Raw genomic sequence first — 20,037 nt, forward strand, 5'->3', positions numbered from 1 at the left:
GCCTGGCTGTTTAACTCTTCCAGCACCAGCAGTCCGACCTGCACTGAGGAGAGCTGCGCCCTGTGTCCTCTCTCAACGGCATCCCAGGCCGAAAGGAGGACCCTCCCCATTCGTTCCAGGAAGACAGGAGGCCCAGTGTGGAAGTTACATCATGAAAAGGGCGTTTCGCCCTTAACCAAGATGGCAGCCATGGAGCCGCCTGGAGGCCGCACCAGACTAGGGCCTCGAATGAATGGCGTCAGCCGCGACCGCGGCTCCCACAGTACCCTACTCCACACTGGCCAGTTAAAAAACAGTCCTCCAAGCACCACACAGCCCTGCAGCAATCCCTGCCCAGGCTGAGAGGCCGTCCCCCATCCACACAGAGCACCATGAGGCAGAGGGAGAGGGGAGAGGGGAGAGGGGAGAGGGGAGGGGAGACAATTGGTTTGGAACAAAAACAATAATCTAGGCAGGATATCCATCTTGAAAATTAAAAAGCCCTACCAAACCAGGTGTGCAGAAGGCGGTGACGAGCCACCAAAGAATCCAATGTGGTGCGCAAAAGGGGAAGGTAATTTATGGAATACAATAACAGTTGCCATGAGAAAGAAAATGCGCACTGCAAGATTGACCGGATCCCTTTTGGCAAGGACACATCCAGTGCTTACAATTTCGAATAATTGACTTAACGTTACTCACCTTGCCAAATTCCCAAAATACCTGAAACAAAGCGGGGAAGGATAAAGGGTCTGAAAGATAAAGCAAAAGATCATCAGGGTAAATCCCCATCCTATGATCCTGGCCTCCCAACCGAATCCCTGCAATAGCCACGTTCTGTCTAAAAACTATGGCCAAATGTTCCATTGCAATAATGTACAAATAAGGTGACAAGGGGCAACCTGGCCTCGTGCTGTTACTAATGCATACCAACTTTGAAAGAAGACCATTGACTCGAATCTTAGCAGAGGGGAAATGGTACAAAGCCAAAACTGCAGACAGTCAACAAATGAGCAGGGCACTAAGATCCCCACCAGCAGAAAGAGGGACAAAGAAGAGCCAACCCAGATGATCAGTTGGGTTTCTGGTAAGAGGCGCGGATGACTGGCGTCACCTTGAAGAGGAGGAAGGAGGCCTCCATCTTTTACCTGGAGACGTGACTTCAGTCCACTGATCCAATTGAGGCAGGCCTGAGAAGGCAGGAGGTAGAGGATCAGGCCAAGGCTCCAAGCATTGAACAAATATAGGCAACTCCGCAGGGGACTGGAGGATCAGTTTGGCCATTGAGGAAGGCACGAAGAGAAAAAGGGTATCCCCATTGATAAGAGATGGCAAAAGTTGCATAACAAAGCCATCAGGGGGCGCAAAGCACACCTCTGGGCCAAAGTAGACGGGAACAGGTCCTGGTAGAGTCACTTTCGCACCATCAAAGTACACAGGCCCTTTAGTTTTAGCTTTCAACCAAATATCTTCCTTAACTTTAAAAAAGTGGTCACAGCAAAGAACATCACGGGGGGGCGCTGGCACCTGGCCTTCGACACCCAGGAGTGCGATGCTCCCTGTCCAGCTCAATGTCCTCAGTGTCTACCCTGTCCAGCACCATATTTAAAATAGCCCTTACCGTAGGTGCCAAGTCCACCGTGTCTGTAGCCTCAGGGATCCCTTTCAGGTGGATGTTGTTGCGCCTGGATCTGTCCGAAAGATCATCCACATAGGAACAGGGACCTGGCAGATAGGAGTGCTGCTGAGAGAGAGAGAGTTTCTGGAAGTTCCCAAATAGTGGTAGTAAAAGATGCATTAGCAGATTCTGCAGTGCCCAGGTGCTGATGCAGACCCTGGAACCCCTCACCAATCCCTCTCATATCACGCTTATTTGTGGATTCCAGGCGGGATAACATGCCCTCCAGGTCCCACTTGGTGGGGAGCAGAGAGAGGACACAGTGCAGCTCTCTGGGTAAGGCAGATACATCCATGTCATCTTCAGTTAGGGAGGTGTCCTTGGGCGGCCCAGGAAACAAAGCTCCACTGAGAAGCGGAACGCTGGCTGTCCTCCGGCGTGGATCGCTCTGAATCCTTGTGGTCAGACTCCATCTCTGCCGACCCGCGTGCTTCCCAGAGTCCGGACAGAAGAAGGTCCCAACATCCATGCGGCGTGCACCAGACCCCTGCTGTTTGTTCCTCTGCGATTGTAGCTTGCTACAGCGGCTCATCTTGAGAAAGAAACGGGTATAGAATAGCGCTGGATAGAGATAAATCGAGAGGTGATGCAGGAGATACATCTGCACAAGGCCATGGCAAGCTCTGCCACCTAGTTAAGGTACTTTAATGCATTTGTAAGATCTAACTCCTGAGTTTAGCATCACATTAAGCAAATAGTGGAATGGGATTTAGGTATCAGTTTCGTCAATCAATGAAAGCATATTTAAACCCTAGAACAAAAAATGTAACACATTGCAACTTACCAGTCCGTACACATGGTGACCGCATTAAATGTCTTTCAGACTCCCCCCTTTATTTTCACCTGGCAATCTTGCCAGTATTTCTTGTACTAAGGTGACAGTGTTGTCACCCTAATACAGGATTACAGAACACTTCCTCTTCAAAACATAGGAGGGTGGTGTTTTGTAGTCCACAGAGATTGCTGGGAACAATGCTAACTGATAAGGGCATAATAAAGGCACAGGTGTACAGGAAGACATCAGCTCATAAGATTTCTGCCAGGGTTTTTTTTTTTTTTGCACGTATTGAATATAATAAAAATACTTTTAATGGTATATTTAAAAAGGAGTTGTAAAATCCCAGCATATACTATCCTGGTATAACATCAGCATTGTCATAGGAATGCATACTAGACTTGTTTTTGATAACAATCAAAGCTTACTTGAAAAAATCCCTTTTATGTAGTGAGTGCCGCCTTACATCTACCCATCACTCAACAACTTCCTGGATTCCCAGTGTGCTTTGCATCTCTTTCCTGTCTACTTAATGTGATGCAATTTCCCAAGACTACATAGCCCATAATGCACTGCTTCCAGCAAGCAATGATAACGTTACATTGTTCAGATGTTGAGTTGTAGTTCAGGAGGGAGGCTCTGCGAGTTGCGACACAGGAAAGTGCATATGCACAGGGCTGAGTGAAATTGTGCCAGTGCATTGAGGGAGCACATTTTATGGGCATCTTCAGTAAGTTTAAAAACTTCCAGATGGATATGGTCATTGGGAGTGGGATAGAACTTCTGGAAATGCAATGTAGAAATACATATTTATTTTTAGTTTTTGACCGCAGGTACCCTTTAACAAAAAAAAAGAATGAAAATCAGAGAAGTATATTGTTAGGGTTTACAAAAGTATATGCCAAACCCCAAACTTTTTTTTTTAGTTTTGGATGGAGTTTGCGAAGTATTAGATTTCATGTGTGGATTTACTGCTCTCCGAGAGATTTACCTTCATTTTCTGCCCTGCTGACAACAGTTCCACTAGACAAGAATTGAGAGAAAATCTGCAACAGAGACACAGGCTGGCCATACACTTTAAAGGATGCATGTTATGAGAGAAATAGGGAGGATTGCCAGTAAAAGATCTTCTGAAAATGCTCCCTGAATGTCATGCTAATTCTCTGACTTCAATGTCTTCCGAGTCACTGACTGGAAAGAAGAATGCAGATCAGGATTTGCTGCATTCTGGATATGGGCTAGTGACTCAACGCACTAAAATAGCCAGTCAACTAGCATTTTTAGAAGGATGTCAACAATAGCAGTTATATATTTCTCCCATATTGACCTCAAGGTCTCATTCACCATGCTGCGTGCACGGCCGTACCGGGCAGCTCCCGGGAAGGACAGGTGCTGCGTGTGATAAGTGCGCAGCCCCTGTCCTCTATGGGAGTACATGGCCGTACTCCAATAGAAGCTGTACGTGCCGGCCTTTTCTTGTGTAAATGAGACCTTAAGCCGAGAGAAGACTCCAAAAAACAGGAAATTAAAAAAAAAAAAAACTTTATGTAGCAAAATGGAGAGTCAGAAAACACTGCATGAGCAGTTATTCTTACCTAAATGGGTACGCAAATGCAGCCACCAGAGTTTTGTTATCTGGTATTGTTATATTAGTACATGTCACACGTAGGCTTGTCTCTCCACTGTAACCCCCACATGTTGCAAAAGAAAAAATAGAAAAGACCTAGAAAAAGGGGGAAAATAAAAATAATTAAACCAGGTCAACAAATGAATCAAAAGATTTCATACACCACGCTCGGATTGCACTCTAATTCTGAGCAGCTGTGCCAATTAGTAAATATCCCTCCCATTCTGAATATAAAGCAGCACTGCGCCAGTATCAAAAAACAACTCTGAATGCTCATTCATGTGTGTACAAAACGGGGTGGATGCAAATCGATGATTTAAAAAAAATAAAAATAATATCAAATAGATATGGAAGGGGCGGAAGGTTTACAAATTGAAATATATCACAATATCCGGTGCTGCGTCTTTTATATATATAAAAAAAAAACAATGATTCCCCCAAACAAGGAGATCACATCACCAATTCAAGATGTAACAGTATGATTAAAAATATATCAATGACAAAAGACATACAACATATAACATCTATGGATTGCACTCGGCTGGAGTGTAAAATATCATGCCAGTCCCTTGACGCGTTTCTCCCCCACCGGAGCTGTCACCACGCCCTTCTGACGAAGTCCCGGTGGGGGAGAAACGCGTCAAGGGACTGGCGTGTCATTTTTCTGGATTGCCTCGGCTATGAACACCCCATTATTGATATGACAGCCTATTCACAGACAAAGAGCTTCTCATTGCAGCTGTTTAGCTGTCATTTGAATTGTACACACTACGTTTGAAACAAACTAACGCTTCCTTCATGGCACCCACAAATGGACATCAGCCTACACTAATTCCATGTGTCGATCTCCTGTTTGCGCCCTGCACCTGTTGATGGGAACCCGCGTGTACTGTCTGTCTATCTTGGAGGAAACCCTGCACTCCTTTGAAAGTAACTTACACATTGAAAGCTCTTTGTGTCAAGATCTAGATTGAACACTATCATAGTACTTACCATACCTATGGAGGTGCAATAGCGGATTATTCCGAACTGACGATAAGCAACAGTACTGCGAGTGCCATTTTTACATCTCTTGATCAGGAGACATTTTCCTCCTTTGTGAAGTTCTTTATATGCAGTGAGTTGGAGTCATCATCTGTCAGAATACAGGCTTCTCCATTTATGATTTCGTTTTGAGGATAATTTCATTTGGTGTTTTTTTTTCAACGAATTTATCTACTACTGGGGTGCACTGATCACTTTACCAGTTTATTACCTGATATTTTACACTCCAGGCGAGTGCAATCCATAGATGTTATATGCTGTTTGTTGTATGTCTTTTGTCTTTGATATATATGGGTCATTCATTTATATTTAGACTTTTATAATTATTAAATAAATATGTTTTTTTAATCATACTGTTACATCTTGAATTGGTGGTGTGATCTCCTTGTTTGGGGGAATCATTGTTTTTTTTATTTAAAAAAAACTTTTTTTAATTTCTAATCTGATTTTTATCAAATGTATTTTAATAAAATGCTTTTGGGGTAAAAATCTCTAAAGATAGTTTCTTATTTAAGATACATTAATAATTTAGTTTATTCAGCATGAAATGGAGCTTAGTTATGTAGCATGAGGCTGTATATTCTGCAATATTTACATTTTTTGGTAAACTCATTCAATGAATCCAAGCTCTGCAAGCGGAGATAACATGCACTGCATTGATGCATTCACACAATTTCACAGTAAGCAACCATGAGATAAATCATAAAACAAAATTCAGGAATATTCCTTTATCCCATTGTTTAGCAAATCTATGTACACTACAAACTGTATGATTGTTTAAAGAGAAATGCATCTGTACCAGGCTTAAAGTGAATGGGAATGTCTGTGATTTCAATCAAATCCACCCTGGTACAAAATAATTACAACAATTGGTGCAACACAATAAATATAATCTGTGTAATAAAGTGCAAAAGTTGAATAGAATGAATGTCTTGTAATTAAGACTTCATGTGTCCCAATCAATATAAACAAACTACACGTAGTGGCCAGATTATTATGACCACCTGACGTTTGTAGGCAAATTAGCTATAATTTCGCGCTGAAGTTGCTAGAGGACCAGACCATTATAAAGGGAAGCAGGTTGTTTACCACGACAGTAGAAGTGATTTTTTTCTGAAGATATGGGTAAACGTGATTTAACAGCCTTTGAACGTGGGATGATTGTTGGCGCTCGGAGCCATGGAGCGAATATCAGCAAAACAGCAGAATTCATTAAATGTTCAAGAGGGGCTCTTTGTTAAAAAGTGTTTAAAGATTGGACTGTCAGCCGAAAATCTGGGTCTGAACGTGCGAATTGTAGCCGTCAGCGACTAGTCAATGTTAGGGCAGAACAGAGAGTGGCAAGACTGGTACAAGACAACAGAAGGGCAACAGTGCAGTGCCAGATTCCTCGCATCACCTTTCAATATCTCGTGGAGTCACGAAGTACTGATGGGGTGGTCATAATAATCTGGCTCAGTGTATTTTCCTCTGTGTGCTCTAATATCAGCCAATTCAGTGTGATGATCCTTTCTCTCCTTCCCTGCTCTGCTTTTCCAGCAGATAAAACACCTCCTTGTATGATCCTTACACCCTCTCCATTCCTCCTCCCCATTATACTCGGAAACATAAGAATAAACTCTCCGTACTTCTCTCTTTCTGTGCTCTATACCTTTTCTTTCCCGGGCTCTCTCCTGGGTATCTCTTGTTGTATTCAATTTTAGTTAACAAGGCCTGGCTGAGGTTCAGAGCCCATTAGAGCTCCTTTCCAGTGTGGAATTAGCACGATATTCCTCCAACCCGAGATAATGGTGCGTAGAGACAGTATATGTGATACAACTGCATACCTATGTGTTCTTTTCGCACTAGCGGTAGTCCTCAGATATTATTATGTGCATACACTGAAGCAACTTGTACTCCACCTGGTTAAGGGTTGGTGGCCGCAGTGGGTTTAATGTGTAATGATGAGAGCTTCATTAGGTATACCTTGGCTAAGGTCTGTATGTTGCCTTAACTTGTATTTTATGTTTCATGTTATTTTTTGTATTTCTTGCATACAACATATGCATAGAACAAAACAATAAAAATTGTCAATTTGAAAAAAAAAAAAGGAAACTCTCCGTTGTGCAGCATAAAAAAAACAATGTGTTTATTCAATTAAAATCGCACTTACAATTGTAGATAAAATCAAACGCTCTAAAAACCATCAAGGACCGCTCATCTGCATCCGTTCTGTTTGCTCGTGGTGCCTGTCAAGTCCCGCCCACCTGACATGCGTTTAGTCACTAACAACTTCTTCTGAGGTGACAGCCAACACACTGGCACGTTCAATCTCCTTTCTTATATAATGTACATTGCAATATCACTACTCCCCCCTAGATGTCCTTATTCTTATGTTAACAATGAAATACACGTAGGCCCCATTCACACTGAGCGGATTGCAAACCGCGCGTTTGTCACACTGTTTTCTGCGCAATATCGTGCAAATGATTACATTGGACCGAGTGCAACTGCGTGACATCCGCGCTAAAAAAGGGTCCTGCGACGAGCACAGCTACATTCACTTGCATTGGAGAGCGATATCGCACGGATAAATTGCTCAGTGTGAATGGGGCGATTAATACCAGCTCATCCTTCATTAAAATCAGCTGCTATCCATCCTCTTAGACTTTTAACCCTTCTAAAGAGGTTCCACTATATGAGACAGAGGGAGGGTTTTGTAGATCTAAAGTGTGAGACTCTACAGTTATATAAAAACTTTTACAATGCAATATTCCCACATGTCTATTCATTCTAGGAATGTCTATAGCCCCACAAATGATTATAAGGCCCTTTATTTCATCTTTTATATTGATGCCAGTACCACATAACCATATGGAGGTTCAATTCTACTAATGAAAACAGGAACAGAGAAGGTATAAGGATCATACAAGGAGGTGTTTGATCTGCTAGATGAACAGAGCAGGGAAGGAGAGAAAGCATCGTCCTACTGATTTGGCTGATATTAGAGCACACAGAAGAAAAAAAAAGTCTGTTAAAAAACATGAAAGTTCATCTGAAATAAGGTGAACAACAGTGTCTGGTGAGTGCGCCTAAAGACTTAATTTTTACGCAGTGGAGTGGAAGCACGAATCACTTTATATTGCTTGGGACATACAAAGTCTTTTATTACAACACAACCATTCTATTGAACTTTTGCACAGATTTATTGTATACTATTTTGTACACATATGAACAAGCATTTAGAGTTGGTTTTTATACTAGCACAGTGCGGTTTTATATTTTAAATAAAATGTGCACATTCTGCAGCTCTAAAAAGGTGCCCATACACTGCACGACTCTCGTACGAGAATCGTGGGAAATCCCGCGATCGTACAGTGTATGGAAGGCGTGCGACCGTTTCTTTCTTCCGTCGAACCAGCATGCTGGTTCGACAACTGCCGAACGGGCCGGTGTGCGCACGCGCACACTGCCCGCTTGCAGTCATCGTAAACCCGCCCCTCGTTACAGTCATCGTAAGCCCGCCCCTCAGGGGGGCGGGCTTGCGATGATCGCAAGTACGATCTGCCTGTCCAAGATGGGCAGATCGTACGTTTTTTAAAGTACTTTACAACCCTCGCAAGCCAAAAGTCTTGCAAGGGTTGTAAAGTGTATGGGCACCTTTAGAGCCAGGAGAAGAAGCTGGTGAAGCAGATCTCTGCTTCATCAGCTTCTTTGGAGTCCCTAGGTGGCATTAGGGCTCCTAAAGAGCAATAAACTGCATATAGGGCGACAGACTTTTTTTTTTTTTAAAGTCTGTCGCCCTACATTCAAACACGTGTTGGGTGCACCTACCTGCAACATCGCCGCGAACGTTGGAGTGACAGCAATAATTCTCGGGCCATCAATCACTGTGAGCACTAAAAGCTTTTAGTATCGTCTTTTGGAAATTTCTGGGTATTGTAGTTTTTTTGGCGGTTTCACGGGGCGCGCAGTTTTAAAGGCTTGACATGTTTGGTATCTAATTTACCCCAACATGACCCCATCTTTTATATTTTACAAAAAAATGGGGTATTATATTCTGTTTCTGTGCACTCAATTTAATTTTAGTGTGTTTTAGCCTAGAAATTTTGGTTTGATAACATTTGCACAAATACTGTGCGACAAAAAGTTGCAACTAGCATTTTTTTTAAATTCTACAGAGCCTCTGCTTTCAGAACTTATATCATTGTTTGGGGGTCTGAAGCTGTTTTCTAGCCAAAAAAATAATAATCAGATTTTATCATGTGTGTGCAAATATTAAGAAATTGCTCTTGACAGCAAGTGGTTAAACACATAAAAAACCATAAAAACCCAAAGAGGAACTAATAATAATCCCAGGGGACTCTAAATAGAACAAACCATTTAAAAAAGATAAAATGCACAGCTAACAAAATAGCTACATCTTGTCTTATGCAACACACAGCTCCTTTCCAACAGAAAAATGAACATCACAAATTACAAAACCTCATATAGTAATTGTGGTCAACTCCTGGTGATTTAGTCTTCAACCACTTTACACCCCCTTCCTGTCCAGGCCACTTTTCAGTATTCAGCGCTGCAGTACTTTGACATTTATTCCATCGTGCAACACTGTACTGCAATTCATTTTATATCATTTTTTTGGGGGGGGTTAGAGACACATGGAGCTTGCATGGAGCAGTTAAAAGTGATATAAAAGTCAATATGTCTTTAAGCTATTTAAGATGCTGATGAAATCACTTACAATAACTGCTGCTCTTTGATGATGAAACATTTTAGCCTTTTTCAGAATCAGCTGGTCCCCTAAGCACTGGCCCTGATATCCTGTTTTAGGGTGCCTCCTTTCCCTTGCAGGGTCCTATGTAGCTGCCCTTGTGTGCTAGTAAGCTGTGTGTGTGTGTGTGTCTCCACAAACACACAGGCACATTGGGCACGCCGCTGCCCTCTCCTCCTTCCTTTACAAAGCTAGTAAATGGAAAGCTAGTGGAGACAGAAAGTCTGGAGAAACAGAACAGAAAGTCTGGAGAAACAGAACAGAAAATTGGATTCAACTGTTTGGAAACATGACGACTGTAACTGCTTGGGCAAAACTGTTAACACTTCGCTTGGCAATGTATATTTGTTTGATCTGGAATAATTATTGAAAAACGAGTTTAATACTACTTTACTTAGCCCCACTGCAAGGGTTAATCATCATTTTCCCGGGGTTTTTCTTTAAACATTTTTAAGGACGTTCGAAGGACATTACATAATCATCGAATGCTCTGAATGATTTTTCAGAAATTTAGTATAAGCAGCTGAATGAAATTGTAGTCGTGTGTGACTGGTGTTACTCCACGTATGTTTACAAAGCAGGGACTCATTTAGCAGGACAAATCGTTTTAACCCTTTCGCTGCCACGGGCATATGTCACACATCGCTAAAGCAGGCCCTTTAAACATACCGCCGGGACTCTGCTTACCTATGTAAAGCCAACTTCACACTGGAAGCAATTCTGATGGCTGAGCTGCCGTCAGACCACTTTCAGGGGCCCCCACCCCTGCGGCCACTCCTGAAGGCCCGGACCGGCATCCTGGGAGTCTAAGCCCGCCCCCCGGTGATGGCAATAAAAATAAAATGAATGTAAAAGCAAAAAAGTTTGTCAAGCCCCACGCCCCCTTGAGTGTACATATATTAACGTAAAAACGCGTCCAGTGCGCCTGTGTATGAAAATGATGATCGTGCCACACATTAGGTATCACCATGTGCACCAGAGAGCAATTATTCTAGGGCCCATATTTATGGATATTTCTAAGCTGGCTGTTTAATGGGTACACGCAATTAACCTGGGCATGTTGGGTATTTACTCGTCATAACCTCATCTTTTATACATAAACAAAATGGGGATTATATTGTGTTTTTGGGCACAATTAACTTAAATGCATTTTTTACTACATTTTTGCGTTTGATAAAGAGCTGCGCTAATCTCCTGTGACGTAACGACCACCATTTTATTCTACAGAGCCTTTGTATTCCGAAAATATTTCATGTTTGGGGGGTAATTTTCAGGCCTAAAATATGGATTACAATGAGCAAAAAAAGGCAGTGGCCGTGAAAGGGTTAAAGTGCAAGTTATCGGGTGTGAGGATGGTGCTGGCCTTCCACGTGATCCAACTCCCCGACCTGCTGTGCCCCAGGAGCCGGTGACAAATTCCTCATACTCAGGCAGAAGCCGCTTTCATTATTAAGAAGCTGCTAATAACAGGGCGATCCCACCTCGTGACCCTCTGACAGCAGCTCCACCCAGACTTGGCATTAAGGAGCAGCCAGCGCCCATCCCAGACATGAGAACTATTACTGGGATCAGGAACTGTGCTTGCTCGGTGACCCGTATAATGGACGCTTCAATGACAGGCAGCCCTGCTATGGAGACGATCGGCAGGCTAGAAGTACACACTCAATGCTGAACGGGGATCGGACTGCAAGTTGCACGATTTGACAAGATAGAAAAGTTCATGGTGATACCGGCCTTCCCCCACCCCCGATAGCGAGCGCTCTCCTGTCACATCAATCTAATGCGATCGAGGATCATACAGGAAATGCACCGGGTGTCACATACCACGCTACAGCTACTGTACGCCGCCCGTACACATGCACAGCACATCGCTGCACCAGGCACACGTGTACAAGAGATGGCCAGAGCAGATCATGTGTCCTCCTTCAACACGGCAGCCGTTATTATACAACCTCAGGTAGTTAGTGACGCCTCCCCCAACCCGCACAGGCCCAACTTTCTTCACAACTCACCCACTCCAGCACTTTGATGAACCCTAGAGGCTCCTTCAACGGGGCGATGTTAAACTGAAAGCCCGACATCTTCTGCAATGGCAGGCTGAAGGGGAGGACGAGGTAGACACAAGAGGGAAGACGGAACCAGCACAGCTCAAGCGGCCTCCTTCTCTACCTGAGTCAGCCGCTTCATCCACAACGTCACGAAAGGCCGGCCCGCCAATAGAAGGCTCCTCCCACTCTGGGGACTATGCCAGTCTTAGCTGCGCACGGCTCCGCCCCCGGGGAGGGAAAGCAGTCATACACAGGAAACGCCCTGCGAACTTAGGGACAGTTCGGCGTTGTTTAGAAACGGTTAACAATGGTGGGTTTAGTGGCGACCGCTTATGACAACGTACGGACAGCTTGTACAAAGGCTTTCGTGTTTCCCAGGTCGCCTTAGGCTGCCACAACACGCTGACAGATGTGACACTACACCAGGCGTGTCTTTGTCACAATGGCGGGCGGAGCTTGTTTTTCCGGCCGCGCCCACCTTTCTACATGCCTGGGTGTTCATGTGGGGCTGATATGTCGCATGACAGACCGTCAGGCGACAAATGTGCCTCGTCACGGATGTTTTTAGAAAAGAATCTTAACAGCTGTTCATGTCAATTATAGCAACTGTAAGGCCCCATTCACACTGAGCGACATGAAAATCGCGCAATGTTATATGAGCGATTCGTCGCGCAACTTTTTCCTATTGGGCTGTATGCAATCAGGAGCAAAACCGCTCGAAAAAAAGGGTCACGTAGGAGCGACAAGCTACAGCGACGAGCTACAAGCGATATTGAGCGACGAGATGTGAACAGCTCCATTGAAATGGATTGGAGAAGCTACATAGAGCGATATCGCGTGGAAATATGAGCGATATCGCTGCAAAAATCGCTCAGTGTGAATGGGGCCTAAGGCTCTATCAAGTATTCGTGCTAATCAGAAAAAGCAATGCATTCCGTGTGCATTGTTCAGACTATTGCGGCATCCGTGCTGTACTTTTGGAAGCGAATTCCATAAGTATGCGGCTATAGTAAAAGCAAACGCCATACGTGAATGCAGCCTCAGGCTAGGTTCACAATTGGGCTAACGTGCACAGCCCCATTGATTTTAACCCCTTCGTGGCGGGAGACGTATACTGTACTCGCGACACGAAGTTCCTATATGACTGGCCACAAGTTATTTAAGGCTCTGTAATGCCGGTAACCGCTGATTCTCAGTGGTTGCCAGTCATTAATTAATGTCTCAGTATTGAGGCATTCATTAATGAAATAGTTAAGCTTTTGTAAAAGCTTTCTTTCCTTATTGATATAATGAAGCCGTTACATGCAAATACAGGATCGCTAAATAGCAATCCCGTATTTGACAGCTGAAGGTAGCAGAGTGAGTCACCTCTCTGCTATTCGTTTTGACAGCTCGATAGTCTGATGTCTATGATACATTTCAGGCACAGGAATATTACAATGTATCTCTGTGCCTAAAATGTATCACTTCTGATCATCTGAGCGGGATCAAAGACCTTTAGTGAGATCTGATTCTGAGATGCTGTCAGGATCAGTCTCTAAGGAAATTATTAGCTGTTCCTAAGTTTGGAGCAGCCTAATAATAACCAAAAATTAAAAAACTTAATTTATGAAGCATAGTGAGCCCTCGTTCACACCTGACCGTTTTGTAGCGCGTTCTATGCTCGACGAACGCTCTACAAAACGGTCAAAAATATAAATTGCATTGTAGGCAGATTATATCAAACATGTGTCCCTATCTGTCCTCTAAAAAACATTATATAATATATGTGGGTGCATTTAGTAAGAAAGTATATTACTGACGTGGAAGAATCACACAGCAAAAATGTAAAAAGTGCGTCAGTCATTTATGAACAGAAACTGAAAACTAGCTCAGTCATGAAGGGGTTAATAGAGTTATATCTGTGCGGCAATCGCTGAAAAAAGGTACATGTACCTTTTTCCACAACGCGCACAGTGCGTTTTTTTCTGCCGCGATTACACACGAAGAGTCGTAGCGGGGAAACTGCGTGGTTTGCTGGCCATGATTGGGGTGCCATTAAAAATGAATCGCATGATCAGCGATTCCGTATCCATGCGGTTTCGTGCATGATCACCACGCGGGCCTCAAAATTAAGCTAGCCATACACTGCTCGAATTTCAGCCAAGTAACACTAACTCGGCCCGAGTTTCAGCACTGTGTGGCCCCCTTGGGACCCCGCTGCAAAACTGACATTTGTGGAAGGAGACGATCCAAAAATTCTCAGCTAAACTGTGACTGCAGCCAATCAGTGGATCTTTTTATAGCAAAAACAGGGAAGTGAAAAGGTTCTCGCCCCTATGAAGGCAAGCAGAGCAATGGGGATAAATGCCCTTACTCACAATTTTTGTGTAGTGGCAGCGCTTTTTGCAGTTGTGTCACTAATACATTTAGGCCTCATTCACACTTCCGCACGTATTGTACCATATGCAACACATGCAAATAAATGGCTCCATACACATAGCCGTGTATGGAGCCGTATATTTGTGTAGCGTATATATGCGCAAAAACAATGGAACAGAGATGCGTCCGGGAAGCACATTGCTGCATATTTACGCGCACATACGCGTGTTTACACGTATATACACTGTACATGCGTACAGCAAATTAAAAATTCCATTACATTACATAGTTACATAGTATTTGAGGTTGAATAAAGACATTAGTCCATCAAGTCCAACCTATTAGGATCTCATTCTAGGAGTACCCGTACCCCTGTATATTACGGTCCCTTAAGAAATCGTCCAAAAGTTTCTTGAACAATTCCACATTATTTGCTGAAATCACCGCCTGTGGCAGTGAGTTCCAGACCCTAACTGATCTTACTGTGAAGAACCCCCTTCGCCCCTTGTGCTGGAATTTTGTTTCCATCAATTTTAGGTGATGGCCTCTAGTTTTTGTAACGGAGTTAATTTTAAACAGTTTATCGCTAATGTTGCTATCCTCTATTTTATTTGCCAGACTTCTAGCGTTGGTGTACATACATTTAATTCCTCTCTTTTTGTGGGACAAAAGTTTACTACCTTGTTGTTCCCCACTATTTTTATTGTTATTATTCTGCCTTGATTTCGGTCGTCCGTTGTTAGTTATACTTACATGTGCCAACGGATTTCCTATATTGACTGGAGTGAGCCCACTATTATTAACTCAATCAACATTGTTATGCATTCTGGGATTGCAAATACGCGTATATACGCAATATACAATTTTGCTCTTGCGTTGTGTGTGAATGAGGCCTTAGTGTTTTTGCTGGACAGTAGTCAGTCTAGGCATCAATTGTTCTGAGTTCTGCAGATTTCCCCTAAGCCTGGTAGACTGATTGATTCCACCTGTTGCTGGGATGGGGCTCCAGCATACAGTATAGTAGGAGTGTCAGCTACAAGGTTATAAATATGACTCTGACCAATCCCCAAGCAGGCTGACTCAGAGGTATGGCTGGGGGAGATTATAAATATTCAGGAGCACCTTTCCAAAAATCTCCCTCCTGGGGCTTCTCCCTGGGAGGAGGTCTGTGTGACTATGCGATTTCAAGGCCTGGGCCTCAGCATGTGCTGGAGGCTCTGAGGCCTAACCTATGGCTGGAATGAATACTTTATGGAGGCTGAGCTGGAGAAAAATCTTCCTGCTGAAGGGTGTCGCAGAGTAGCTGCCGTCTGAACATTGTAAGAAGGATTCATCGCTCGGGTACCATTCACGTTGGAGCCAAAACCTGGTTCACCAGATTATGACTTATAGTCCTCATAGAGATCTGTATCACTTTTCATCTTGGATCTTGAGACAAATATATTGATCAGATCCAAGACCCAACTCTAGAAGATTTATTAAATCACAACTCCTATACCTTGCAGTTCTTGGTTATAAAATCACTGCAAAAGCTTGGTTGAGTGGAGAGAGTCAAATAGAACACCAAATGCCAGAAACATTTTGGAATATGAGAAAGTACATCAATTTAGATTACCTTTTGTTTGTTAAAAATACTGCGGAGATGGGAGCATCATAAGAAGCAATCCATAGAGGGACCAAATAGCCGCTGCAAGAAGATAGGGATTGATGGGGCAGACAAGACAAAGGAAATTATTATATATACTCCAGTATAGGGAAATGTGAAACAACTGCAACCAGATGACTGGAAGATTTAATATGATTCTGTACTTAGACCCTATCAGGTGAAGGTAATTGATAGATCGGAATAAGCCCTATAGAATCTGTGACCAACTGACCTTAGTTTGTGCCTACAGCTGTGATTACACCAAACAAAAAGATGGCATTAATTGGAGATGGCCAAGCTGCAGTACAGAAGTGCACCTTCACACCCACCTGTGTGGCATTCTTTGGGAGCCAGGCGTGATTCTGGCACACTTTCTAAGTATCAGTGTGTCATTGGTAATAAGTTTGGGTATATCACAGGCCACTGTCCGGAGAGAAGGAGGCCCAGCCCATTAGCTATTGTGACTACTGCCCCCTCAAATAAAAGGCTGCCTGGATTACCTACAGCCATAGTTAACAGAGATACAGTAAGTCTTCAAGATAGAGTATCAGAGGATATCCCAGTATGCCCATGATTATTGAGCTGCTAGTGTATCGTCCTGAGGAAAATCATGTCCAATACAATACAAATAACAATACAAATCTTTAATTTCAAGCAACATAATCTCAGTCAATTAGCCACACAACATTCTATATGCTTCCAAGTTGCCAGGGTAGCTGGCTAGTAGGATTTGTGAAATAGGAAATATTTCTCTGACTTGCACCGCTGCTGCTCCCCTGTGGAGCAGACCATGACACCCTCTAAAAAGAATGTGCAAGTAAGACCTCAAACACGTAACCATCTCATGCCTAACATAATTGTTGAGGAGACATGCAGCTTTCACAGCCTTTATTGCATTAGGTTGGTTCAGTCAACTGTGCAGCTGGCACGGTTCAGTCAGTAGTTGAATACACACCTTTCTGTGTTCAGAACACGTCTGGGTGTAGAAGGTGTTACCCCAGTGCATAAGCCTCAACACTCACGCTCACCATAGGCAGAACTGGTTCTTGGAAGGTGACAGTTGGGGGCCAGACCTAGTAATATAAGTGAGAAGTATTCTTCTGTAGTTGATGAGGTATACGCCTTCTATCACCCTCACACAATTTGGAAGCTTGTATCACTCCCAAAACAAGACAGCATTTGCATGGTCCTCATCACTCTCTTGCATAATATATCCCAAAGTACAGGTTTGAGATGCTATATAGCTGGCCTTTGACTTTCCAACCAGAAAATTATAATGTAGACGTGCCATAAACTGTCGTGTTGCAAGTAACCTAAAGAAGAAAATATTTAACACTTAAAATGTTTGCAGTTTTTTCAGTGGAATTCATAAAGACATGAGAAAAAAATAAGTGCCCATTAGCACCTCTCCAGTGTGGTGCATGGCAGGAACGCGTGTATCTCCACAATGTGCATTAACGCTGTTACATAATGTTACATACAGTACATTAGCATGTGTGGTAATGACCACCTTAACACAATGGACATTAGTGCAATCTGCCACAACAAACCAATATGAAAAAAAAACAGCAAAAGAAGGAGCGGGTCGGTGGTTAAAAGCCTCTGCGAAATATGTCCATGCTAGGAGCTTGGATTCCTCAATCTGTTAATTGAGCTTTAGTGGCACAGGCTATGGTGGTTGTCAGTATGCCTCATTTAACTGTGACTGACTGCCATGCTTTATTCCATAGTACTGACATTTTCTGGAAGGCAACACAGGGGCAGAAGAAAGAGATGGACAATCCTGACCAAGCAACCTCTCCTTACATGCCAGTATAGGTAAACAGATAGCAAAGTCATGACAATTCTGTGAAAGCAGCCATTCCCACTACAGCATGTTTGTATGCCGAGGCCATGTTATTTTTGCTGCTGATTATGTGTCATGCATTAAGTACACAATTACAAAAATACATTTATTGTCAACATTACTTTAAAGCTACCATCTTCCTTGCATGAAATTGATAAATAAGCTGTCCCTGCCAAAGAAGAGAGAAAATGGTCAGCTCGGCCGTTGTAGGTGCTGCTGAATGGTTGTTGACAAAACATCCTGTGAAATCTGCAAAGAACCCTCTCATTCCTGGGAATTGGAGATTATGTAGAGAAAGCTTGCGTTCAGGAGGGTGGACAGTGGAAAAGATAAACATTTTCCCTCCTTTGGCAGAGACAGCTTATTGGTCACTTTTATGCCCTGCACATGGGCCCTAGCCACGCACTATTTTACATGGCTGGAGGCTTATTCTATTAGCTACATTGCACTTACCACAAAGTGATCATGAGCCTCTCATATATTTCCGGAATGTTTTGATGCTCAAGATGCAGGGAAACTATATCCAGAACATCATGAAGACTACAAAAAAAACCCAGAACTAGAGTGTTACAAGAAGATAAGATCCATATCTGTTTGACAAGAAGAGAATAAGTATCTGGCCAAATTACAAATGATTTGTATCATTCTGATTACTTTATTATGGAGGACTTACAAGCAGCATATACTAGTAAGAATGGGGTAAAATATACAAGATAATATATAAAAAAAACATTGGTTCCCTCAAGCAAGAGGAGATCCCACCATGGAGCTAAATAAATAACACTATAGTAATCAAAGTATCAAGCAATGTAATTATATCACATCAATATTTTAATTTCATAGAAAATTGTATACAAAAAACCACACAGGACTAACATTTACAATTCTTTAAAATAAGCTTTCCCTACAATGGCTCAATTCAAAGGTTGATGGTGTGTGTTATAATTACCCTCCACGAGTACCGGTAATGCAAATCCAGAGACTGTGGATCAAGGGCTGGTGTGTCTGTGTTTACATAAGAATATATCCTTCCATATGATGTTATTTTGTAGCACTCCACAAAATCAGCCGTGTTCCTTTTGCTATATAGTATCAAAGTGAATAGTTCACAGCAGAGTAGTAGGAGATAGACATATCCATAATGCACCTTATGTAATAGTTATAGTTAGGGATGTCCCGATACCGATGCTAGCATCGGAATCGGGCCCAATACAGGGCATTTTGACAAGTACTTGTACTTGTCAAAATGCCCCGATGCCTAGTGCCGAAGCTTGCGCTATGGCTTTTTTTCTTCTCACTTACCTCGCCAAGCGTCGCGCCACTGCTGCTCCGGTGGGCGGAGCTCCAGGTGGGGGTCCTAATTTAGGTGGCCGGAGACTGCCAGATGACACCGCTCGGAGCGCCGCCCACCGGAGCAGCAGTGACGCGACGCAACATGAATAGGTTAAACCATGATCCATAGTACATAACATGTAGTTGTACTATGGATCATTTATAGTCACCTGGCCCTTTAAGAAAAAGTATCGGTAATTGGTATCGGCAAGTACATGAGGGGATGTACTTGTACTTGGGCCTGAAAAAGTGGCATCGGGACATCCCTAGTTATAGTTATAATGTGAGTTTATAACTGTATATAACTCTCATTTTGAGAATAAAAATGTAGGCTGTTATTTATGAAATTAAGACAGAGTTATAGAGAGAAAGACATTTTGACAAAATGGCTATGATAGGTTTACTTGGTAACAAGTGGAGCGCAAGCAGGAAGTTCTGCTCTCCAGCTTGAAATGTCTACCTGGAACACAAAGTGTTTGAATCAATTAAATTTGAAGGACTATAAAAACCACCAGTGTAGAGTGGGAAAGGTCACGCCCCTCTGATGAAGCCCCATGCAGGGGAGAAACGCGTTTGAGAGTAGCGTGTACTGAAGCTCCCCTCCTGGCTCTAACAACTACTTGTGAATGGACGGCATGAAAAAGCTACACAGAGCAATCTGAGAAACTGTTGAATCAACTAAAGGCTGCAGCTGCGCTAATGGCAAGGACATTAACCCCTTCATGACTGAGGCCTTTTTCTCATTTTTTGTACCCATGTTATATTCCACATTTTAGGCCTGAAAATGACTTAAAACCCCCCAACATTATATATTTTCTGAATGCCAAGACCCTATAGAATAAAATGGTGGTAGTTGCAAATTTTTATGTTGCGCAATATTAGCGCAACTCCTTATTAAACCCCAATATTTAGTGAAAAATGTAATTAAATGCCCCAAAACACAACAAAA

At 42.9% G+C, this 20,037-nt stretch overlaps 1 protein-coding gene across 1 annotated transcript in view; it reads right to left on the reverse strand.

Annotated features, from left to right (window-relative positions):
- SYPL1 (synaptophysin like 1) overlaps positions 1-20,037 on the reverse strand; it is a 43,013-nt gene that overhangs the window by 14,310 nt on the left and 8,666 nt on the right. Inside the window, exons 2-3 of the mRNA XM_018568628.1 lie at positions 11,869-12,091; positions 4,028-4,155 (exon numbers count right to left, since the gene is read on the reverse strand). Of these exons, the coding sequence (XP_018424130.1) occupies positions 4,028-4,155; positions 11,869-11,937 (197 nt within the window). The 5' untranslated portion in view covers positions 11,938-12,091. The remainder of the gene's footprint in view (positions 1-4,027; positions 4,156-11,868; positions 12,092-20,037) is intronic.

Source organism: Nanorana parkeri, unplaced genomic scaffold (genome assembly GCF_000935625.1).
Source record: "Nanorana parkeri isolate BGI_ZX_2015 unplaced genomic scaffold, ASM93562v1 scaffold1221, whole genome shotgun sequence".
In the NCBI taxonomy this organism is placed as follows: Eukaryota; Metazoa; Chordata; class Amphibia; order Anura; family Dicroglossidae; genus Nanorana; species Nanorana parkeri.